Consider the following 26378-nt stretch of genomic DNA (forward strand, 5'->3'; position numbering starts at 1 on the left):
GGATAAAATATGCTGATATTTTTTGTATCAGCATGTTTTAAAGAATGTTGAAATTATATAAATCATGGCACATCTATGATTACTTGTCCTCTTATTGTTTGTGTTTAGAACATACGCCATCAGAAGGATAAAAGATGCCTTTAGAGAAAACAAGAACATAACAGACTCTGAAAAAATAGAAGAACTACTGAACAAAGCCAAAGCAAACCTACAGGTTATTCAACGGCAGGTATGTTTCTCTAATTTTTTATGGAAGCTGTTCACTACTCATTCAACGGTCTTATGCCACTAGAGATGGAAAAAAAATTTCCTTGCTAAAGACACCTCTTGATAAACATCAGTTTTTGTCTGAATTTGTCTTTCATCATAGGTTCAGAGGGGTGACTTCTACTGACTCAAAATAGTCTCATTTTCTTCTGTGTTTGTTTTTTCCCATCTCTAGATACAGTGTTAGAATAGTAACAGAACAAGAAAATCCTGAAGTGAATTAAGTAAATGTTGGCTAAATGTGTCCAAACAGGGTGATAAGTTCTTCTTTGGAAAATTTGAGTCCCTGGCAATATTTTTCTTCAACCTTGTCTGAGAAGCATTTATAACATCTCTGTTCCTTCCACTAGGTACCATGTTGCTAAGAAATGAAGTAGACTTGGTTGAAACTTCAGCTACTTTTAAAATTTCTCGATCATACTCACTGTCTATCTAAAGTGACCACTAAAAATTGGAAGAAGCAAGTTTCTGTGCTTGAACTCTCTGTGAGAACTCACAGTGCTTAAGCTGCTCCTCCTTGCAAAATCTGTGCTTGCTGACACCAGTCAGATCTCATTTAGTAGTTTTATTAAACAATGAATGAACATGTGCACCTGCTCCTGCATGGTTTGCTTTAATATGGCTCTTCAAACAACCAGCAGGTCACTTAGCTGGGTTCTTATTTTAGTAGGGAGCTGGGCCCTTGGATTTGACAGTTAAGTATGGATGCTTAGGTACAAGGGATTGGTTTTTTATTTTCATCTCCCAGGGTGTTGTTTTGTGCTACCATCTTTTTTTAACTCAAACACTGCTAATTTTTTTATTTAAGTGTTTCTCAAAGAAGCAATTTGGATTGGATTGTTCCAATGCAATTACATTTGAATGCTGGGGTGTTTTTTCTCAGATCTGTAGGTGATAATTGGCATTTTCAGCTCTTCTAATTCTTGCTTAAGATAAAGTCTTGCTAAATAAAAACTTTCCAAATTTTTTTTCCCAGCAAAACATACTTCTAGTGATCTGAGTCCTAATAGGTCTGGGACAGGTTTTAAAGTAAAACTCTTTCCTCTCTAAGTCCTGTGTAAATTCAGATTACCTTGTTTCTGTAGATCCTAAAAAAAAGATATTATTTCTCTAGAACAGACTTCACAGGCTGGACTTTTGTCTAGGATAGGGGTCTTGCCTTTTGAAGTTTGGGTCTTGCCTTTTGAAGTTTTCTTTTAGCCTAAAGATTTTCCCTCAGCATCAGTCAGCATCTTTCTGTTATGCATTTATTACTGTATCAGTGGGACATACCAGAATAATTCAGAATTACCTCAGTTATTGCTAAGCCTGGAGGGTTTTGCGTGTTTGTTTCAAATATCAGCTATTTAAGGGCCTTCTCCAAGATTAAAAGCCAAATTGCTGAAGTTGGTTTTAAATCGGATCACTGTCATTCCATGTAAGAACTTCAGGGAAAATATACTTGAAAAGCAAGGAGTATTAAAGACACTGACACAACTTTCCATTTTTAACACTGCTAAGACAGTGAAACTTATGTTGAAATATCTCTTTAATGTTGCACTTCTAAGACATTTTCCAGAGAAAGTACAATCATGCTACATTCACTTTTGGAAGGATTTATCTTACATGTTTTCAAGAGTAATGGATAATAAATGTTATTATACAGTAACATAATAGACAATGGAACTTTTTAACAAGAAATAATCAGATAGAAGAAAATTATTTTACCAAGATAATTTTTTGGCATGCATCCCTGCATGAGTTGATTGTTTGAGTATTAAAGATTTTTTTTTTCCTAAAAAATTGCAAACTGTCGTACTTTGCAGAACTTTTGTTATGTTTCGGTGTCATCTCACTCCCATCTGTAAAGCAAGAGGTAAATGTAAAAATAGCAACACTTTCTTAAAAGCTTTTCATCAGGACTATTAAAAATCTGAGCATCTAAGTTCATATTAATATTTATTTAGTGTCAAATTTCATCATGCTCTGTCGAAAAAGTTCATTCTTCCTCTGTTTAATTGAAGACCTAAGTAATGAAGTCATCTGACATTATTAAGACTTTATATTTAAAACTAACCAAGCATAATATAAAGTGCTTTTATTTTTAAATGCAGAAGCACTGAAGCAAACATGACATCTAGCATACAATTTTTTGCTAAGTTTTGGGTTTGTTATGATGTGGTTCATCTTGGTATTGCTGATTTTTTCTAGTGTGTCAGTAGAAATTAAATAATATCCCTCTTTGCTGACAATTTGTTGTTACTCTAAAATCAAATTTATATTCACTTTGCATTCTAATTTATGGTTTAGTCATCAAAGTGACCATTGAAGTGTAAGGTTCATAAATAACTATTTAAATCAGCCTAGTGGGAAATGTGAAGTAGTGACAGATTACTGTCATTTTGTACATGTCAGTCACTGTACAGTTTGCTAGAGTGTTTTAAAAGTAGCTTTATAATGCTGAAAAGCATGGAAGAACATTAATCTCCAGCTTAGTCCTCTCTGCTTATTATCGGGTTCGATTTTTTAATAGCCTGGCTAACAGAAGGAACAACTCATTTTCAACTCTGTTTGCAAAGATTTTTGTGGGTGTGTGTTTACTGTGTAAACAACAAAATTTTGTTGTTTACACAGTAGTTGTTTTGTCTTTCCTGTAGAGAAGGGTGTTGTGAGAAATGCATTGTCACAAATAAGTGTGAAATAGAAAGTTTTAAGAAGTTTTGAGGTGAAGTCTGGAAGGTGTTATTAGCATAGCTGGGATTGTCATAACAGCCATTTCCCAGCTATGCTAATATGATTTAATTTGTGAGTTTCTACTACTATTAGTAATGTTAGTATGTTAGTGGTAGGGGAATTTCCACTGAAATGTACTGCTGCTGCTGCTGCTGAAATTTAAGATTTATGAAAGCCACTTTGAAGATTGGCTAATATTAAGTGTTTTGAAGTTTTCTTTATGCCATCCTGTCTCTCGGGTTTTGAACTGAAAACCTAACAGTGGAGTTCAAAAGCAATAGTAGACGTGTGTGCTCTGATTAAAGCCTTGTTTTCACTTACAGGATATCTCATTCTTCTCTAGTTCTTTCTCCTCAGTTTTATATTGTGGCTGGAAACTGCCAGTCATCTTGTCCGGCTAAGAAAGACTATTCTGTTTTTCTTGGCACCTCTGAGCCTTTGTTGTCAACTTTACTGGTTTTAACATCACACAACTACAGTACTCTTCAATAAAAGGGTTTTAATATTTCACAGCTTTTGTTTGTCTCTTTAAATAATCCAAACTGATGAGATGCAGGTTTGCACAAACCTTGGTCAGGAGACAAGAGATGCACCTTGAGTGTCGAGACAGTCAGGATTTGGGAATCTGCCTCTTTTACAGCTGACTGGTCATCTGTGGTTTTTAAGGGAACAGATAAACTTTTCTTTTGTGTCTGAGCTGTTTTTCCTTAGGCTTGACCTCTCACGATTCCCTTCATGAAGGAATATGGTGTTGATGCAGGAAACCTCAGCTAGAAAGGTTCCACTGATAATGATAAATGATAATGAGTACTTGCAGCATTTTTCATGTTTGCAGCATGTTGTCAAGTGCATTCTAATCCTTGAAATATGCATTGCTTGTAGTAACTTCAGCTCCATTTCTCTTAATTAAATGCTGCATGACTGTGCTTTGATAAAAGCCCACGTCATACTTAGTGTAAGATTTTGGTCTCATATTGTTATGTTTTTCTATAGTCAAAATTCTTAGTACAGTCTTGTGCTGAAACTTGTGCAAAATAAGAACAAATCTTCTGGATCTTTTATTTTTCAGCAAGCCAAATTGCCAGTGCAGCTGTGTATAGCCTATATGGGCCTTCTTGAGGTGTTTATTAGCCGTATCTTATCTTGGCAATATTTTGAATTTGAGTAACACTTGAATGGAAGTGGAAATTAAACTGAATTGGTGTACTAATACAGCACTCATATTATTATGAATTAATGACCATAAATCCATAAGGAAACTTTCTGCTAATCAAAGTAACATAAATATTAAAGCATGTTTAATAAATATTAGCAAGGCAAGCAACTTCAATTATAGTTGCTATAAAAAGTGAAAGGTAGAAGTACTACCCTAGTTTACTGCACCTGGTTTGAATTGACTGCTCGGCCTTTGAGCAGCAAATATTCCTATATTAGTAATTGTCAAGGTGTATTACTTCTGGGCTGAAAACATTTTGTAGAGTATTTGGAGGACTGGTACCAATTTACACAATTGTGAGTTTGTGACATTGGAATTGACTGTGTGAAGGAACTTCCCAAACTTTAAGAAATGTTCTGGGTATCTGAACAAGTTGTGTTTATACTGCAGAGCACTGTAGGCTGGATGCCCTTTGCAGGAGAATATTCATTTTGCAAACTTTTGTTAGTATTAGATTTGAGCTACAGGTTGTATTTATGTCTAAATTTTATGAAAATGTAAGAAAGTTGCAAAATGCTGTGTAATGTGTTTCATTACATTGGCAGCAGTTCTAAGGCCAAGAGGAAAGAATAGCTGGAAAAGCCCTTTGAACACAAGGGGCAGCACCACACTACTGTTCAGGAATGGGTATAGTATTGGCAAGTCATGTCTTCCTGCTGGCATACAGTTCTGTTGGAGTTCTAATATGGTTCATTCTTATGAAATTTGTCATTGCAAGGAAGTTTTAAAATCACAGTTTATTTTGCTGATTTTCTTGAGAATCTCTTTGAATTTTATCTCTTTTTTTTTTTTCCAGCTTCACAGTGGCAAACACCTATTTCTCCATAAAAATACAGATTTTTCTACCGTAAAATTGTAGCATTATGGTTCTTAGATAAGGAGATTGCCCTTGGAAGTTTGCTGGGGCTTTCATTTGTGCCATGTATTTTTATTTATTACAGTAGGACATCATTTTCCAGCCAGGACAGAGCTGACATTACACACAAAGAATTTTTCTTACCCCTCTGGCCATTTAGTTGTACTTAAAGCAAGTGTAGACACGGTAAAGTTTTCAAATGTTTCACTCACAGTAGAAGAGTGGGAGTGAGTGGCACAATCAAACAATGAACAAATACCCTGGTAAAACAGTTTTTTCAAGTCACTGCACGATATCTATGAACTACCTATACACTTGTAAATCCTTGGATTGGCAGCTAGAACATAGAAAATGTTTGGCATGAGCCTCTTGCATTTCTCTTGCTCCTAGCCTGTTGCAGTACTGGTAATCAGTTTTTAATTGTTTTACCACATCACGAGTTCTTGCTTGTTTGGTCCCTTGCCTGGAATTACCAAAATTATGCTGGAAGCTTGTGGCAAAGCCACAAACTGAATTCAAATCAGCTGACTCGGGGTTGAAAAGCCACTGGGGGAATTTTCCTGTGTTTGTTGGTAGTTTTCATTTTAATTTTTTTAAAATTTCAAAGCTCTTTGGGGTGATATTTTTAGATATTTTCCTTGAGGTAGTTTAAATCCTTTTGTTATGTTCATGTTGCCCTTTACTTCACAAGTGGTTTGAAAACTTCAAGTGCCTAATAAGAGTAACCTACCAGGAAGCATATGATTAAGGAAGACAAGGGAAATCCTTAAAACATATTAAAATTCAGAGCTCTTGACTTAGAAAGAGACTCAGATGCAGGTGAAGGAATGTCAAATATAGGATGGATAATACCTGTTTTTCAGTAAACAAAAGAAAGCTTCAAATTGAAATTGGGAAACAGTAAATTCAGAGTTATACTGGTTTTGTGTTTCAGTAGGAGAGTAAATATCCATGAGGTTTTGGGGGTTGAAAAGGAGGAGGAACAAAGAAAAAGGTGTCGTAGGAGTGACTTTGAAAAAGGGTTGGTAAATTTAAACAGAAACCCAGCTGAATCAGAACTTGTCCTTCCACAGAGCTTGTTAGCAGTGGTGTCTGCTTTGGCCAGCTTTTCCAAATACCTTTTTCATCTTGGCATGTAGGCTAGCTTTGGAGATGTGCAACATTGGAACAGATGCCAAAAGCCCAGCGCTGTCATTTCAGCTTAATTTCTGGCATCTGAGTGTGCTGGAAGTGTAATAGACATTTTACTCGTCTTCAGGTGGCATGGCTCTCCAGGTTACACCTGTGTGAGTCTCCAGAGCAGTGTTACTCCTTAGGCTTTCATTTAACTCTCCTGATGGAGAACAAGATTGTGTTTTCACAAATGATTTGCTGCTGTTCATTCTGCTGACTAAACTACAAGTGGCAGGTTCTGTCTGCAGTATTAAATTCCAAAGTAGACTGTGCATTGAAAATAACCTTTAGGCTGCCAGCAGAGGCGATTCAGAGGTAGAATGAGGCTTTGTCTTTCTGATGTAAGAGCTTAGGGTAAAATACAGCATTTGATGTATGCAGTAACCTTTCCTAAAAATAAAGACTGCTGAGTGTTGGCCAATGTGTTTAAAATACTGTAATTATCTGTCGTAAAGAACTGTCATTATTTTTGTTGCATGTATTTAATGGCTAGCCCAGTGAGGTTGAGGCCTTATCATAAATAGTAACAGTAGTTATATAATACATCCAGAGCTGTGAGCACCTGATGTTCTGCACAGATGAGGGCTGTCTGAAGGACAGGAGAAGGACTTACTTTCTCATGAGCAACTCGGTGTGGCAGTATGTCACATCCAATAAGGCAAATGCTGAGTGTAAACTTCCTCATGGAAAAGAGTAAGTTTTATCAACCTGGCTGGTCAGTAGCTCCTTGAAATAGTTGGGAGCATTAACCATTCTGTGCTGAAGAAAGCATCAGAAACAAGGAAGGATCACATTTTCAGGCAGTTGTGTCCCTCTGCCATTTGCCCATTTGTGCTTTCTGCTTTGCTGTGTTTGGTGTCTCAAGGGTTTCAGCCTGAGATGTAAATGAATATGTCATTAGGGGTGGCTGTTGCAACAAAACTTCAAGGAGGCTTTTCCAAATGAGGTAACAGCAAGTGTGTGTTTGTGTCTTAGTTCAAATAAAAAATACTGTCAGGAGAGGGAAAGTAGAAATAAGTGCTTTAGTTTTGATCACAGAGCAAATGACTCCTGCTGTATTTCTAATCTGATTGTGTGATCTTGCTTTGATGCCTGTCAGTCTGGTTTGCAGGGGTGCCCATTGAGGGAGGGTTTGAAAATTGAGTTTCTTGCATTGAAATGTATTAACCTTTGAGCAACTTCTTGTCTTCCTTGCTGTGTGATGTCTGCTGCAGAGCAGAACATTTGTGGAGTTTCTTTCTTACTGAGTGGGAAAGGAGAAGTATGGCAATCTTGTGTGTTATTTATGAAATGTATGACCTTGTAAAAGCCTTGTGTATGTATTGTGACTTACATTCACATCAGAATATTGGTCTCTCATGAGAGTCCCTTCTCAGGGGTAAACAAGTTTTAAGTACAGCTAGACCTTGAGGGAATTAGAAGGACTCCTGTTTTGAGGACTTCTAAAAAAGGGAGAGAGACAAAAGTGCTGTTATTGAAACAGTGATCTCTTGATCTCTCATTGTTTGTTGGTTGCTTTTTAATCTGTTGTATTTTTATTTCTTTTTTCCTTGGTGTGAAAACTTTCCATCCTGATTTTGTGCTGCTTATTGGAAGGAGACACTGTCAGATTCATTGGCACTGCAACTGAGCAGGCACACTTCCCTCCAGGAGGAGCTTTGGCACATTTGTCTGGTGCCTCTGATCCCCAGGAGGTTCTGCTCTGCTGCCCTTGGACTGCAGTCTGTAATTCAGGATGACAGTGTTGGTATTGGTACTCTCACTTCTGACAAGTCACCTGGTCCCATAGCTGTGGTAAAATGGGTTTTTTAATGACATTTCTCCCCCAACCCCATGCTCAGCCATCAGTCTCTCAGCATATTACAATTTCAGTTTTTCCTTTTACAGAGGAAAATTCTAGAGTTTTTCCAGTTCCAGCTTACAGAGGGAAGAGGCTACTCCTGAAGCTACTTGCATTCTTTTCTGACCTTTCAGATGAACATTGCTTCTCCCCACAGCACACGGAAAATATGTTTTAAAACATTCCTCTGCCACTCTAAATCAGATGCCTTTTTTTTGTTTCTTTCCCAGATGGTTTTTCAAGTCTAAAGAATTTATTCTTTTTTTCATTCTCAAGATAAGGGCAGTCTGCAAAGACCTCCATTTGCCTTATTTGCTCCAAGAATCTGATTTCATGACTGATTCATATTTGCCCATCTAATTATCTTTGTGCTTCTGTTGGTTGTCACTAAAACTTTTCCACTTTTCCAGTTTCAAAGGTGACGCTTGCTTCTTTCTTACTTTAAAATTGCTTGTCAAAATGAAAGCTGTTTATACAATCTACCAACATTAACTGTCGTTTTACAAAACTGAAAAAAACAGTTACTTTAAAAAAAAACAACCCTCTTAATGGTCCTTTGTGTCTGGTATGTCTGCATATACTGTAATCTTTTGGGCATCCACTGAATACCCCTGTGGGTTATCATAGACCAAACATGGTCTCTATCACCAATACCATTTGACTGAATTTGCAGCCAGGTAAATTCACATTGATCTACTTTTATTTTGACAATAAACATATATGTGGCCTTCACATAAAAGCTCTTTCAAGCAAAGAAAAAGCAAAGAAGCTTTATCATTGATGTGTTATTTTACAGTTTTGTCTTTTTTGCAGTAATTCAGATTCTGTCTAGTGTCTCTGTAGTAAACTGCTTGTATTTGAGGGAAATGTGTTTGATCCATGAAGTTGTGGTGAAGGCCAAGCTTAGGGAAGAAAGTTGCTAGACACTAATAGCAGCATGTCTGATCAGACCCTTGGAAGTTTAGGCAGGGAAAGCTGTTTTCTAGACAAGAGTATAGAGTGAAGTTTAATTAGTGTTTACGCAGTCTCCTTGGTACTTGGTGCATTGCTGCTGTCTTTAGCTTTGGGCTTTCTGAGGTGAGCCTGGGTTTTTTTTGGCCATTAAGAGCTACTGCTGCAGTGCCCTTCATCTTTGTGACAGGCATTATGCCAGTACATTAATTCTGAAAGCAGGTATAAAGAAGAAGAAAGAAGGAGCCCAAACTCTCCCAGTCACAGTTAAATCACAGTTTGACTGATTCCTGTTGTTATGCTTTCTGGGGTATGTCAGATACATGTTTCCCCTCTGAGGTCTGTGCTGCCTGAATGTCCTTCCTTGGCTGTTGGCTTGGCAGGAAGTGAAGCATTACTAAGCAGAGTTTTGAACTCACCTTTATAATTTTGTCAGCAGTAGAAAATGCATAAATGCATAGTTTAAAACAAAAATCTGCTGTTTATGTTGTAAAAATAAGGTCCTGTCCCTCATCAAGGCAGTTATGAATATTGCAGTGTAGTGGCTAAATAATACATTCATAGTTTTTCTTCAGTGAACATAGTTGACTTGCAGAGCAGTAGCTTTGATAATTCTTAACCATATTTTTACCTGAGTGTGTGGTTAAAGAGAGCATTATGTGACCTAATCACGTAGCCTTTCACAATAATACAGATCTTGTTTATAATTCTGTTGATTTTGTTGTTGACCCAGTACTTTGGTTCTGTGTTCAGCTTATCTTAACTTTAAATGAAAATATTTCTTGTTTCACAAAAGTCGAATTTCTATGCATATTTGTCAGTAGTGAATACTTAGTGGGAGTGATTACTCTCTAACTGCTCATGCCAGTATACCTCTGGGAGGTTAATCAATCTTGTGCTTTTTAATTGACATCAATAATGTGTTTACATTTATCAATATTTCTTAATTGTCAAGTTATAACTGTGGAACTTCAATAATAAATCATACCAATGGTTAACTTCATACATTAGATTTTTAAGAGTCTCCTTAAGCACTTTGACGTGTTGTAAATTGCTTTTAAAATGATGTATGTGTACTCATGGGGGAAGAGCAGAAAAAAATTGGTATGCAGAGTCATGCTGTCAAATAATACTGCAGAACTGGCCCGTTGACAGTAACATACCTTTACCACATGTAGGATATGCTTTATGGGAAGAAAATGGGAGTAAGTCTTTTCAAACTGCTTGTTTTATTACTAATAATTTTGTGACTATGACAGTGCTCATACATTTGTTGTGTCATCCCCAAGGAATTGTCAGGGCTGTGACTTTTTCCATTCTCTCAGCTGTTGAGGGAAGACGCAGGACAGAAAGAATTACCAGTTCTACTGCTCCTCTGCTGAAGTAGCAGTGAGCTGTGGGAGATCAAGGCATCCTGATTTTGAGGGTACTTTTCACCAATGTCCTTAAGATACTGCAGTGGAAATGAAGGACAGCTAGCTCTGTTTAAATAGAAGCATATGTTTAAAGACTTGGATGCACAGGGAAACAAATTATTTGCTCAAATTCACAAAATATGCTTACAAGAGGAATTAAGGCATGAAAGTCTAAGTCTTACAACATATACCTTCATCATCTGCCTCGCTCTGTTCTCTGTATCCTTTAAACCCAAGGAGCAGTATTCTGAAGAAGGAGATCTATACAGACAGAAAGCTGGCAGGATGCTGACCACATTGTGTCAGTCTTGCCATGTTTTATGGGCTACATCCAAGACAGTATAAGAACTGTAAACCTTGCCTAATGGACAGTGAAGAAAGAAGTTGATGCTGTTTTCTAGGTAAGTGAAAACCAGTGTGAACACCAGGAACATAGAGGCTGGTTTTTATTTTAAAAGACTAAGTATTAAATATTCCAGTTTAGACTAGCAGCCATTTTGTTGACTTCTTGCAAATGTCATAAGTCATAAATTAAACTTCTCCCTCCTTTTTTGAATGAGACAAGACTGATAAGAAACAGCTGTTAAACAGAATTGTAATAGTTACCATTGCATTTAAAGCAAATGTGTGTAATAAATCTCTTTTGAAGGGTAAAGCGATTCACGAGGGAAATCCATTGCCACTTTCTTTAGCGTGGCAGATTAAGTACTTTCATGTTTCATGTAGAGGGCTTTGTAGTAGGTTGCTTGTGTGAAAAAATTATATTTAGGTTCAAAAGCAGACATCCTGGAGTGCAGCTGGTCCAGACACTGCTGCACAGGTTCTGAGCTAGAGGTCATTCCCATCCATGTCTAGAAAGTTAAACTTGGGTCAGTGTATCAATGTGTGAACAAACATAAGTCTTTAAGGAATTGTAACCTTTCAGCAGCATTCAAATTCTATTTGTGCTTTTGGTTTCAAAGCTACTAAGATTCTTGAGATGTGTGAGAAGCTAAATTTAGTGTGGCTGTGTGCTTGGTTGACCTTGACTGGACACCAGGTGCCCACCACAGCTGCTCTATCTCCTCAGCTAGACAGGGGAGAGAAAATACAATGAAAGCTTCATGGGTTAAGATAAGTCAGGGAGAGACCACTCACCAATTACTCTCATTGGCAAACCAGACTCATACTGGAGAAATTAGTATAATTTATTACCAATCAAATCAGAGAAGGGTAATGAAAAATTAAACTAAATCTTAAAAATGCCTTAGTTCCATTCCTCCCTTCTTCTGAGGCTTAAAATTACCCCCAGTTTTCTCTATGTCCTCTGTGCAGAGGCTGGGAAATGCAGGCTGCAGTCAGTTTGTTATACATCATCTCTGCTGCTCCCTTCTCCTCAAAGGGGACTCCTCACACTCTTCCCCTGCACCACCATGAGGTCCCTCCTGCAGCAAACAGTCTTATGAACTTCTCCAGGGTGAGTCATTCCCGTGGGGGGGCAGTCCATCAGGAGCAGACTGCTCCAGCTTGTGTTCCTCACAAGATCCCAAATCCTGCCAGCAAACCTCCTCCTCTCCACCAGTCCAGAGGTCCTGACAGGAGCCTGCTTCCCATGGGCTCCCAGTCTCCTTCAGGCATCCACCTGCTCCAGTGTGGGGTCCTTCACAGGCTGCAGGAGGATCTGTGCTCCACCATGGACCTCCCTGGGCTGCAGGGGCACAGCTGCACCACCATGGTCTGCGCCCCAGGCTGCGAGGGAGTCTCGGCTCCGGCACCTGTAGCCCTTCCTGTCCTCCTTCTGCACTGAGCAGGGGGTCTGCAGAGCTGTTCATCTCACATACTCTCATTCCTCTCTCCTGGATGCAATTGTGAAGGTTTTCTTTTTTTTTCTTCCTCTTGCTTAAATATCTCAGAGGCGCTGCCACTGCTGCTGACCTTGACCAGTGGCAGGTCTCTCTTGGAGCCAGTTGGCATTGGCTCACTCAGACACTCTGAGAAGCTTCTGGCACTTTCTTAAAGAAGCTACTCCTGTAGTCTCTCCTCTACCAAAACCTTGCCACAGGCTGTTAGCATGAAGAACAAAAAATCTTCTATGAATTGAGTTCAGAAAAAAATATTTTTATTCACTGTTCTCCACAAATGTCTTTAATGCCATCATAGCCTGAAGTGTAAGTAAAACTAGTTCAGTTGTCAGGTTTTCTGGTACTTTGGAGGAAGACTAAAATAGTTGCTACCAGGTCATCAGGTGGGATGTGTTTTCAAATATAAGTGGGCCTGGTACAGGAAACTTGTGTTTCAACCTTCTTCCGTTTTTTTAAACATCCTACATTGAGTGTATACTGGGGCTACTGAGAAAGTAAGAAGTGTAATTAATATCCATAATGTGTATTCTCATAGGCTGAAAAGAGAGGAGAACTATTTCATTCAAAGGGCAGCTGAGCAGATTGAAAGCAAGTATCTGGACTTGTGTTCACACATTTATGCTGACTAATATGGGTGCTTCAGAGCTCAAGGTACTCTGGAAGTCACAAGAATGAAAGCTACAAAATTATTTAGGATTCAAGAACATGAGCTTTTTCCTTCTATTGCAGTTTCACATTTGAATAAGATCAATACAGTGTAAAAGTAGAACTTGTGGTCTTTTGTATCTTTTGGTAAAGTACAGGCCATCTGTGATTCTATTCTTTCCTATTTCTTCAGCTAAAAGGAGAGTAAGTTCTTGCTGCAAATCTTCCTTTGGGCAAGCTGAAGAGCACTGTGGAGCTTTACAGTGTACTTCATATTTTTCACAGGGGCTTGGCACATACATCTCCTGTTGTAAAACTGAAAGCCTTGGGTAGAGTAGTGATGGGGCTTAAGAAGAACCCAGTAACCAAGTACCCACATGGCTCCAAACAAGGAGCCTTTCATAGAATAACAGAATGGTTTGGGGTTGGCAGGACCTTAAAGACCATCTCATTTCAATCCAAGCCCCCTGCCATGGTCAGGGACACCTTCCACTAGAGCAGTGAAGCTCTGCTGATCAGAATTCAGTGATGGTACTTCTAGTTTCAAATGTTTATAACAGTCTACACTTCAGAATTTATTTTTTAAAAACACTACACAACTTATGCTATTATGTGCAAGTCAGTAGTCAGTTCATACCTGGTCCCCTGACAGGAGGACAGGGTTGATCTGGAAGTAGAGACAGATAATTTGGTCTAGATCAGGTCACACTTTTTTAATATCCGTGTAAGGCAGTTAAATCCATCTGCATAGCTTATTAGTTTCATCAGTGCTGCTTGATTTTGGTGTTTTGCTTTTCACCTTTTTTAAAAAAAGTTCTTTATTTGACTTGCTGGCTAAGGCATTTTAAAATGTAAATAGCAGTCTTGTACCTCTAATACAGAATGCTGTGAAGCTGAGAGGAGAACCTGACCTACTCTTACGAAAGAAAACAAAATTGAGAAAGGGTGGAACATAGGAACAGAGAGATCCAAGGTTTCCCACAGTATAGTAATGAATATGACCTTTAATATTGAGGCCTTTGGATCAAATTTAAGTTGGTGTTAAAATTTTCTAATGAATTCCCTGCTGAATCTCAGAGTTTTTTTCTTCAGATTTAATTCAGTAAGGTCACAATAAAGCAAGTGCTGTCTGTGCTATTGTAATTGCTCTCAGCAGGCTGATAATGTTATAGCAGAGAAGTACCAGCTACTGTGCTTTTATTCTTTTCTTCAAGCACTCTCCTTCCTCCATGCTTGCTCCTCCTGCTCTCAGGTCTGCCCTAAGTAGGAAGTGAAACTTTTAAATGCCATTTCCTTCTCATTGTAAAACATTTTTATAGTGAAGCTTTCCTGATTCTCTTCAACAAATAGAATAAAATTATAGTCTGTCTTATTGTGGAATAATTGGAGGCTTGTATTTCCTTTCCTTAATTTTCATCCAAACATACTTTAAATTCAGCCTCTTCAGTTCTTAAAGACTGGTAGTTCTAAACATGCAATGCTTAGTTCATTTTGGCTTAGTGGTTTTAGGATTGTGGAATAGATGTACAGCTAAATGAGTTTCTCTTAGACATAGGGAGAAACACTGAATACCCACAGTACTGTGTTTTATTTTAAAAAATGACAAACCACAGTGAGGCAGTTGTAGTTTGGGTCCTACACATCTTTTGCAGCTTTCAGAAGAGTGCTGTTTGTTTCTTGTATGAGTGCAAATTTATGCATGCTACTGGTAGATCTGTTACTGCTGTGTTGGAGGTAAATAATGCCCAGCAAAATGCTGTGATCATGGTTCTCCCTGAAATGTGACTGTGAGAGGCTCAGGGCAATTCTGCATGAGTTTCCAGATGCAACATCCTCCTTTTCAAACTCAGACAGTCTGTCTAAAGTGTCAGCTTTCTGTCTGTAGTGGTGCAGCTGTGTGTATCATAGCTGCTCCTTTTTTAACAAATGAAGGGGTATCTTAGAGCTCTGCAACTTGCTCACATGACAGGGCCATGATGGGCCAGTCTTTTAGGCCCATATTAGGTGTGGGGCTAGATACTTTCGTTGACTGTGGGCAACAAAGTCAATGTTCCTCAGCATAACTGGTACCTCAGGCTTTTGCTGTTTCAAAGGCCCAATCTGGACCAACCATTCCTACTTGGTTTCCAACACCTTAGCTGGCTTCAGATTTCCCCATCTCCACCCTCCTGGTCCATCATCTTCTTGCACTGTCTTTCCCTGAGTCCCAGAATTTCTTACCTGAAGTGTCATGCACAGACGCGTGTGCGTGTCTCTGTCTACATGCAGGCTTTTACTGCCCAGTGCCTGTGGCATTCATTGCTGCTAAAGAAACCAGACTTGGTAGAGAAGAAAATTACTGGCGTGGATATTCCACTGCTTATCAGGGTAGTCAGCTAATACATGTTCAGTGGAATATGTCCTCTTGCCCACATGTGATTGATTGGAAGTTAGGAGCAACAAAAGATGGTTAGATGTTCCAGCTCTGAAATGCATGCAGCTGTATTCTGCCGATCTGCAAACTCCATGGCAAGCAGGATTGATCAGGACATGTGAACAGTTTTGATATTACCTAGTACTGTATAACTGTGCTAAGTGTGCTCCAGTAATTAAAACAACAGATTATGATCTTCAGCCATAACATTTCACCTCCTTGGTTATTGCTCGTTGCTCCTTCTGTTTTTTTAACTGCTCTTGACATCTGCTCTCAGCCATGAATCATATGGTGCTGGTAGGATGTATAGCACTGTGCCAGCATGTTTGATGAACTTAAGTGGAAAGGCCATCACTTCTGCAGTGTGTGGAATCTCTCCCAGCTACCATGCAGGCATGTGACAGGAGATCATTCCTGATCAATAAGTATCCATTGCTTTTTATGTAGGACATACACATTTTAGTTTATATATCCTGCTGCTGCCAGAGGAAACTAATTTCCAGCACCAGAGATGCAACACAGCTACTTGAAAGCAGAATGGTCCTGAGATGGAATGATGTCACTGACCTGAAACACTTCAAAAAGCTTGATTCTGAAGCCTGCTGTGGTTTGAGCTTGCAGTTTCTGAGACAGGTTAACACTGCTGTGAATCATTGTGAGACATGATCAGACTGTTGCTTTGTAAATTAAATAATGAAGCATTTGTGTGTGAGAGTTTCTAATGTAATTGGTAATGCTTTGAAAACATCAGAGTCTACATCACATGATGGTAGGATCTGGAATTTGTTTTGCAAACTTGACTTTTAGTCCTAGAGACATGAGGTCTTCCAAAGTCCAGGTATGATTTATACTTCATGTTTTAACTGTAGCAACAGGAGCAAATAGTCAAGTAGCCCTTTGGGTAACATGATTTTTTTCTACTAAATTAATAATTGGGCTTGAGTTATTTAGATAAAAGCTCCTGTGGTTGAGAGAGATTTTCCCTTAGTTTTCCCGTAGATCTCAACCATGAAGAAGTGGTAAGTTGCTTTGAAGGATTTTGATAAAGCAGCAAAAGTAAAACCCATCATCCTTGCCAGTTCTTGGCAGTTTACATGTATGAGTTGCTATTACCTCAGGACTTCTGAAGTGCTGTATGAATTGTTATAGCATTTGTGAATCAGTCCACTTTCAGATGCCAAATGGGATGTATTTAACACTTATTAGCCTAGATATAACATTTTAAAATCCTGCCACTCTTGCAAAAAAATTCCAATTCCATATACCAATTTTACCCTATTACAATCATACCGCAAAATGTGCAATGTGGGATATGAGATATCCCAGCATGAGATATGAATTCAGTGATAAAAAAAATCACTGCAGCAAACATCTGGGATTTTTTTAAATCAGTGGTTTTTAAAAATTTCTAGGCAGAATGTCTCTTATTGTGGTAATCTTCATCTCCCTTGCTCAAAAAGTAAGACTTGACTAGATTTGACTGTGATATTTTGTCTTGAATTTTAACCTGTGATATTATTACATTATGTATAAATGTTCCTCTCTTTACTACTCTGTCTCTAAAGACTGTTATTCACAGCTGTCAGAACACTTTGGTAGTAAAAACCATTAAATACTTCTCAGTCCCATGTAAAATTTTTCAAAGAACTGACAACTTCATATCATGATTCAACACAATGAGTTTTTCAGTGCCATTTGATTGGAATGAAAATAGGGGCATTTCAGATTTCTAGTTGTCTTCTTTTTTTGTAGTGTTGGATAAGCAGGACAGTTGGTAGAAATAACATTGAGGGGGGAGATGGAAATTTTACATTACTGAGATCCATTTAAGCAGTGTATGTTCTGGAAATGTTTCTATACTAAAAGAACCAATAGTATGGGTGTCTGATTTGGAGATGCTTGGGGTTTGAACAGATAAGGCAGGCTATCAAGTCCTGCATCATATGTTCCACTGGACTTTTACCTTTGGTTTCATGGCATGACTGTTAATCCTGGGATCCATAGAAAGTGAAAAGAAACTAAAGCTGTAAATATTCACATATTTTTGGTGTACTCAATCCTCATAATGAAGAAGACTGCATACAGAGATTTTGTCTCCACTGGAGTTGGTCTTGCAATTCTTCTCATGTCTTTAATGGCTATGAGTAGTTTGTTCTTACTCAGATGCTGTGTTCACCTTTTTTCAGGTGCTCTATGCTGTGCTGATCCACCTCCAGATGATTTTAAACCTCTATCTTGAACCTTATTTTTCTTCAATTCATGTTTTAAAATAAGAAATATTAAAAATTAAGAAAAAAAAGCTAGAAGAGTAACTTGGGGTCAAAAGATTTTTGTAAGAGGCAGGACTGTAAGTCCTGAAAACCATGTCTGCTCTGATCCAAGTGGCTGTTCTGCCACTCTGCGTCTCTGGGTCACATTTGTATTGGTTTCGGATCAAGTAACATAGCAAGCACCAAAAAACCCAAGAAGAGGAGAAGGAGCTCATGACATTTCTTGCATCAGTTTTCTTTTTTTCTATTATCACATTCAGGAGACTGTGACCCAAATGATGACGAAGTGGCGCTTCCAATATCCCATTGAGATAAAAATCATGCCCTTAATAAGAATCTGTGCTGTGTTGATATACTAGGCCACTTTAGAAACATCGGGTTTTTTTCATTTTTAGGTGAGTTTTAGATGTGATTCAGACTTTGGAGGTATTAGCCTGTTTTAAAAGTCATTATTGTTCTTCATCTGCTTGTGAAAGCAACAGGCAATTTTGGGAGGCAGGAATGGAAATACTACTTTTCAAAGATTTGTTTGGATTGTAGTGCTATATATTTAGAATTAAGCATTTCCTTGCTATCATAGCAAGTACAAAAATGCATTCAACTTGTGGTTTCTAGAAATATTTAGTCTATTCTTGTTAGCAGACTGTCCACTTGTGCTGTAGATATCAACACATGTATTTTGGTTTGTTTCTACCATTTGTTACTAACTGAAATAAAATGCTAGAAGCTTCCAGTTATGTATCAGGAGGTACAGGAAAGGCAGCAAAGCAATTCTAACTGCATTTGACAGTGAATGATACCAAAAGGACAGAGCAGTGACTACACAATTCAGGGGGCTGCTCTCTCCCCCTCAGCAGTTTTCCTGTTTCCCTGCTCTGCAGAAGGCTGCACTCCTCGCATGGTCCCACATCTGCTCTCTCCAGCACTTCTCTGGAGGGAATAGGGAGCAAGTTGTTACTCCACAGAGCCAGTGATTGTATCCCAGGGCTCAGGCGTGGGATACTGAGGGCCTGTACCATGCACAAGTGGGAAGGAAGAAGAGGATGTCAGTACCACATTGTGTTTTGCGTGTAGTACTGACATCCCTTTCTTGACTCCCTGTAGTAATGAACTTCTTGGTCCCACAGGGACCACACCAGAGGAATGAAGGAAATTCCTCCTCATGACAATTCTACCTTGCAGCTTCCTTGAGACCGATGCTGTGGTGTGTTCTTAAGTTCGTTAGTTTGCTCCCCCCATTTTCTGTATTACTTCCTGCTGCTACCTTGCCAGTTATGTTGCTATGGAAATGAAACTGCTCCTCCCTTGGTTTCTCTTATAAAGTGAAAGTTGTTTCCTCCTTGGGGTCAGTCAATCACTCTTTTTCTCCTCCCAGGTTTCGAGAATTTTCTTTTCTCTGGGAGGTATGGTTGGCTGTAGCCCCGGAGCCCCTCCTATGATTTATAACAGTTGGTTACTTTAGTATATCAGTTATGTTTCGTACCTCCAAATATGTATTTCTATTGGATAGCCGGGTTTCCCTGCCTTCTTCCCCCCTTTTCCCTTAAAACCCTCTCCTGCCCCTTGTTCGGGGCCATTTGCTGGGTGTTTCCCCTCCTTGTTGGTTCTTCTGTAATAAACCGACAGTTTACCCCCAGCAAGTGGTCGCCTCCTAATTCATCTCTCACCGCGCTGCTCCGAGCTATCACCCAGCTCAGCCCGAGGCCAAAGCCGCCGAGGGGGGCTGTTTTCTGATGCGCAGGGGCCCTGGCCTTCGCCCCTCACCAGATAGCCGGATTCCAGGGCCGTTCGTGCCCCCGCACAGACCTGGAATCATAAGTCCAAACTATGTAATAGTCCTACTGTCCTTTAGTGATGTCATGATTTTAGTAGGGATGTTGTGGAACATTCAGATGTTTTTTCTATCTAAAACGTGTATTAGGGGGATTTGATTGTTTTCAGTATTTTGTGAGTTTGATATCTTTATGAATTATTAGTGCTAGTATTTGATTGCATTAACCATCAGCTAAACTCAAACTTTCTTTTCATCAGAAATCTTTTAGAAAACAATGGCTAAGGCATGTCATGGATTCTTCTCCCCAGAATTTTCAAAAGCATTGTAAGAGAGAGTTATGTGTTTTACTGTGGAGCCCTTTCTCATGGGAACACACTTCTTTCAAAGCTGTTTTTGAGCACTTAACTAGAAGGCACAAGGAGGTGTTGTTGTAACATTCTTTTTAATAAACATTCTTATTAATAAACTCACTCTAATTTGAGAGATTTTTTACTTATGGTACAAATACCTGCTGGCACAGTCTTTTCATTTGGAAGATTGAAACCCACATGTAAGGACAGTGCTTCTGTGACACAACCTTAGATCAACTATAGATATTTTTGCAGTAACTTATACTAAATGGTAGTCACCATTTAGTGAAACAAGAGGATGCATGGAGAGCAATGTCATGGCTAGAAGAACATGACACCAGAAAAAAGGTCTGTCCTGAGATTAAAGAAAACATTTAAGAAGCATTGACGAAATTTAGCAAGAGTAAAATAGTATAATCCCTTTGCCCTGTAACTGAGTGGAAAAGCAGTGTATATTTATGCTTATTCTTTTTGGATGTCCAAGAAACTTGAAAAGGTTATGAGATAGTCAAGACAAGAATTTTTTTAAATGACCTCTTAATTCTGGTTCTGCCACATACTTCAGTGACATGGAACATCATTTTTTCATTTTATCTTTACTTGTTGTTTTGGATTCTCCCTTTTTTAAAACAGATAATTCTTCAGTCATACATATAACAAAGATGTTTTACTGCTCACTTAATATGAAAATGCTTTGTGGTGTAGGGTGCCATGAATATATTTTTCAATTAGGAAATGCCTTTTGGATTTTCAGCTTTGCTTTAGAGAGTTTGCAGTCATTTGGATTCAAAGTTCATTTGAGATACTGTGACTAAGGAAATTAAAGTACTGTAAACCATACTGTTAGAAGAATGAACAGTATCTTACAATTGTCACTGCATAGATAGTGTCAGGCTGGAAGTGTTATTCATTCTCCAATTGCTCTCACATGTGAAGATGGTTTTCAATTGACCTCAGTCAGAAGGTGCCTGAATTTTGCCTCCATACAATGTTCTGTCCCTGAGATTTCTGTACTCTTTATCAAAGGATGTGTGATTGGGCATTAGGTATCTGTCTAGCCTGATTATTGAGTACAAGTAAAATATACTATGCCTCTTCAGAAAATTGAACCTACCTTTTTTCCCACCAATTTATTTTTCATTGCACTAAGAGGATCTTAGGGTATTTGCTGTTATTTTACATATCACTTTGTCAGTATATCTCTTTGTACTGTGTATATGTAAGGAGGAAGTAATATTTTGTAAAGTAAACAAAATTTGATGTTTAAATTTATTGGTGCCACATTGCAATTAATTCTTCTAGATTTTGATAGTTTTCTGGGTTTTGTGCTTTTGCTAGAGCTGGGTTGGGTGGGTTTTGTTGTAGTTTTGGGTTTTGAGAGTTTATTTCTGTACTGCCCTTTATAAGTTATGCTCTCATTAATTTTACTTATCATTCTGTGTCAAGACACGTGCAGGACTGGAGCATTCTTTAAATCCAGGGGCTTTTCATTCTTACTATTTTTACTATTATTGAACACTTAAGCAGTGTTTGAAAACTGCAGCAAATTTTCTGTCGTTTTAGAAAAAATATTTTGGTTGTTGACAGTAATTTTCTGTGTCTGGCTTTGAAATTCCTCCAAGTTTCTGCCCCTAAAATGGTTTCAATAGATTTAGGAATCGGTATATGTATTAGAGGTATCTTTATTTATCAACAGAGAAATCACATTTTGAAAAAACATTTAGGAAAATTAGTGGATCTTTTTTGAAGGAATATAGAAATGGTATGTAGCGTGACAGAAAGTGGCAGAAACACTTTCTGTTTCATTGGAATGCAAGCCTAAATGATTGGCTTAACAGAAAAAATAATGTAGTCTGTTTTTTTCCTTTAGAGAAGCAAAAACCCTCAGTAATATTGTTTTAGGTTACATGACATTCTTCATTCTCAAAAGACTGACTCTTTGGTATCTTATGACATCCTGATATTTATCATACTAGTGAGACTCTGAATTCTTGTAGACCCAATTATGGAATGTCAGTAAGTGGCATTTTTCTTTATTATATTGCACAGCTTTTAAGTTACACACTGTTGCTCTACAGATATTCTGTAAAACTGATGTAGGAGAGAAGCACAATATAATAATATTCAAAAGCCCCTTACCCACCTTCCTGTTCGTGCATGGCGCGTTCCATGCATGGTGTGGTGGGCAGGAAGCCCCCGGACAGTGTACAGTGGGACACAGCTCGTTGAGAACTGGGTCAGTCCGTCCTGTCTCTATCTGAGGTGCAAAAGGACAGACACAAGGGCTGCTGTTACTCAGCTTCTGAGCACTGAGGGCACTGGCCATCCGCTTTGGTGCTGTTTGACCACTGATGTTCAAACTCCGCTTTTCTTAAGGCTGAAGCAAATTCTATGTCTGTAAATGAAGCAGAGCAGAAAAGCAGTGTTTAATTTGATCATGGTATGTCAAACCTGTAATTTCATCTCTTCTCTCTTGAAAGTAATCATGTGGCTGCTCTGTGGTATATGTGCTACAGATTATTTTCCATGCAGAAAGTGACATATAAGTAGTTTTTAGGATAGATTTCTATCCATAGCAGCTTTTAGATTTTAGGCATATTTTTTCTAGTATTAGTTTTTAAGACCAATATATTTTAAATCTCTTTTAAAACAAAAGGTGTTTTAATTTATGGATGTCCACTGCATGTCCTACTGGATCTAGGAAGAATCTTGCTAATACTTCATGGGAGTATCTATCTATTCTTTGGGAATAGATAAACACTGGAATTTCAATAAACATCCCAATATCATAATTTTTTCTGTAAACCTTTGCAGGGTTAGAGCAGAAATTTGACTAGAACAACTCCACAGTCTTAGCTGTTGTAGCATCATCACTTGCCATAAGAAATTAAAAATAAAGTTGTGGGCATAAAAACACAGTGTTACCATAAGGTTGCACCAGAGGCAGAAGTTGTAATTCCTAAGTTGTTTCTACAAAATTCTGCCTTTCTTCCCAGTGGAAGTAGAAGTTAAGGTGTGCTCTTGAATTTCAGTTTGTGGAAAGCTGTGCATGTTTCATTGCAGTTGCAGAGAAGCTTTGACAAGGCAAGAAAAGTGTTTTAATATCACCTTCAATGCCACCCTTGCCTGTCATAATGAGAAAGATGCCTGTTTGGTGACTGCTTTTTCCCAGCTCAAGCCAACTGCCTCCAGCTAGACCTTTCTTTGGGAAGATCAATCACCAAATTGCATATATGTCTCTTGGGAAATTCAATGTGTGTGAGCAATAAGCACAAGCATCAGTAAAAATTCCCTATTTCAAATTTTTCACTGACTTTGAAAGATTTGCTAGTCATCCTAGTAATATTTAACAACCGTAAATAAAGAGCACATTTTATGACTTAAATAAACAGCAAAGCATTTTTATTAATTATTAGGCTTGAAAATGAATATTTTTTTCTCATATCTAGGATTGGTCCTCCAAATAAGTTTCTAAGTATGTTGTCCTGGCAGTGTAGGTAATTTATGATACAGCCAGAGGTGTAATAGTTCTGTGAATAAAAAGAAGCTTCCAGGGATACAAAGTGTTTTCATGAATATTAAGTAAACTTTAATGATTGAAGAAAAGGGCAAAGTGGAGGACAGTCTTTTATACCATGTCTAAACTGGCCTACAGCCACATTAGTGTTTATAACAGATTTAGAGCATAGCTAAAATAACAGTAAGGGCTTCCTCCTCTTTTTCCATACCTTTTCCACAACTATTTAAACATACATGTAACTAAAAGGGTGAAGGCTATCTGCTTATTTACTGTAGCTTACAGGACTCAATAAAGAAAAATGGAAAGTAACTATAACCACTGCTGTTTGCGAAGTAGTGATAAATGGCAATTGAATGGTTTGAGGCTATTAATTGCAATGAGATTATACTAGTTGAGATACCCCTGATGTCAGCTGCTTGAAATGTTAGTTATTTCAAAGACAAATTGGACTATAAATTATTAGTAAATCTGTACTGAGGTGATTAAACCCACTTATTAACTGTCAAACATGGGTACTATTTCAAGTTGCAACTCTGTCATTTGTATGCTGGAAAGAGAGTTAACAGGTAAATTTAAGGGTTGTATGGGAATATTTGGAATAACTAGTTGCTTTTGAGGCTGAGCATTTCCTGTGCTTTCTGCTCCCATACTGAATTTTTGTTCAACCTTCAAGTTTTCACAGACCACCACTAGCCTTTTCAGCTGACTGGAAGATGTTCTTGAGAGGAAGGAAGCTGCTTCACTAAACTGGACTTACTAACTTGCTTAACCACATGGGGGAGATAAAAAACAGCAGATCCGAGCAGCCTTCATGCAGGTCACAAATACAATTATGGCATCCTCGAATTTCCACTGCAGGGTCTGCCATTGCCAGACAGTACTGCTCTCAGAAAAGCAATATTTTTCCCAGTACAATGAAGAAAATATATTGCACTGCATGGGTCTTCTTTGTAATACCACCCTGCCATTCTTCTTATCATTAATCAAATGTTGCTTACTGAAACAGATACAGGATTGCTTAATGGTTTGGTATTGGATTTATTGAACTTTTAGGAATGACAAATGGAAACAGTAGAAGCTGAGGAACAGTTCAGTAGTTTAAAAAAATTCCTATCAACTTGTTTGTGTAGCTGCTAAATTTCACCGTGTGTTTACACCCTCACATGCACATAGAGACAATTAAAGGATTCTAATCCCCTGCACGATGTATTAAAAAAAAGCTGAAAGACTGAAGTGTGTGCATTCAAAGCGGTGAAGGAAAAAAAGCAAGAGGACATCTTTTTCTATTTATCTTCTCCCATCAGTGTTGTTTCATTCCAAGCTTGAGGCTTTTTCATCAGTATGTTGTATGTGGCATGTGGATATTTGTAGGAGGATGTAAGCAGAGCAACGGGCATTTTGCATAACTATTTTTTACATAAAAGGTTTGGTTTGGTCATTGCCAAACTTGGCATTTTATCTTTTATATGTGCTATTAAAAGTGCAGTAAACCATGGGAAGTATTCTCCAAAAATGTTCTGTTGCTAACTAAAATAATAAATAGCTGTAGTTTATACAAAATAAAACCTCTGTGATGGGCATCACAATTCCTCTTACATGCCCTAAGCTGGAGCTAGAATTAGGGGCAGGAGGGCTCCTGTTTTCATTCTGCTCTCGTTTTTGTCCTGTGATAGTTCCATTTTTGGTTTTAGCCATTTCTTGTAGTTGAGGAGCAATTCTCTCCTCCTCACTCCTGATGAGTATCTGATGCTTGGACTCTGCTCAATTGCTGAAGCAGTTTGCTCCTTTTTTTTTTTTTTTTTTTTTTTTGGTTTTGCTTCTCTGTCAATGCTCAAAAAGTGTTCCTCTTTTGGTGTTGTGACTTGTGGTGTACAGTGACTTCTTCCCTTCCTCCCTGGGGCCCAGCATGAGTCTTTCCTCTGCTGCTTGTAAAAGGCAAGGTCACCTGGCTGCTGCTGCTGGGAGTATCCCGAGCATGCACAGGATGTGTTGGCTCCTTGTCCAGAGATCCCAGACATCAAACCACTTCAAAGGGCTGTCTGTGGGTGATGCCTTATGTAGCAAACTTCTAAAGATGCTGATTGCCTGGAAGCTCCCAGATCCCCCCTCCACATAAGCTCCTTCCTCAGGCTGCCCACTGCAAATGCAGGTATGGCAAGTTATTAAACAAGAAAGATTGTTTATCAGTCTTTGATGTTTAAAGAGATGTGATAGTCATTAAAAAGTGATAGCCCACCATGATTCCTCTGTTCATTAGGGAACCTGTAGCATACATTTCAGTCATCCTTAAATTAGTTGTCTCTTGAAGGAGAACTTACCAGTTATTTCATATAGTTCTGTCAACTAAGAAAATAAATCTATTTCAGTATCACTTGTACTCCCATGCCTACCTCCAGAGGGTACATGTGGTTGTTGCCTTCTTTAGCAGAGGGACTTAGAGCATTCTACACTTTTTACTTACTGCATCACAGAAACCTCTGTTTGCATCCTCCATGCGCACTCCAGAATATTTTAAGCTGATAAAGAAGCATGGATCATCAGTCATTCCTTTACAATTTGGTGTTGATATGCAAGTCAGATGTCCGTGGAAGTTGCAGCATTTTACCAATGTTCACCTCAGGAAGGAGTGTCAGAATTTCGTCCTTTCTTTTTTAACCTTGCTGACATTTTCAATAAAGCTGTATAATTGTTAAGACTCAGTTATGAAGTGTGTAGTATAAATGACATTTCAGTTAGGATAGGACATGTTGGAACATTATGGTTGATTCAATTGAATGAGAACACTACATATGATTTGAATGTCTTTTCCTGTGGGGAAGGGAAGAGCTTTTGGCTTTTTAATGTCTTGTCTTTTAAATTAAAGCAAAAGTTAATTGCCAAAGCCATAACAAGAATTGTAGCAGAGTTTTGCTGCTACCCTGCCCTATCTCACATGGCCACCTCCCCCTGTTTAACGTGGGTGTAGCAGGCTGTCTCACTGCAGGTGAGGAGCTTTGAATCAGCACTTTGTGCTTGCTCAAGGCTCAGTAATGTAAGGTGTACCTGTAAATACAGCCCAGCAGGGAAAGGCAAAGCTGGCTGAGAATTTTGGTTTTAACATAAAGCTCCTTTCCCTGTAGCACGTCGTTTGTCACT

The 26378-nt window shown here is 38.4% G+C and overlaps 1 protein-coding gene across 1 annotated transcript in view; it reads left to right on the forward strand.

The window, feature by feature from the left end:
- LYRM4 (LYR motif containing 4) overlaps positions 1 to 26378 on the forward strand; it is an 88642-nt gene that overhangs the window by 20886 nt on the left and 41378 nt on the right. Inside the window, exon 2 of the mRNA XM_064705342.1 lies at positions 109 to 229. Within this exon, the coding sequence (XP_064561412.1) occupies positions 109 to 229 (121 nt within the window). The remainder of the gene's footprint in view (positions 1 to 108; positions 230 to 26378) is intronic.

This window comes from Zonotrichia leucophrys, chromosome 2, assembly GCF_028769735.1.
Source record: "Zonotrichia leucophrys gambelii isolate GWCS_2022_RI chromosome 2, RI_Zleu_2.0, whole genome shotgun sequence".
Classification (NCBI taxonomy): Eukaryota; Metazoa; Chordata; class Aves; order Passeriformes; family Passerellidae; genus Zonotrichia; species Zonotrichia leucophrys.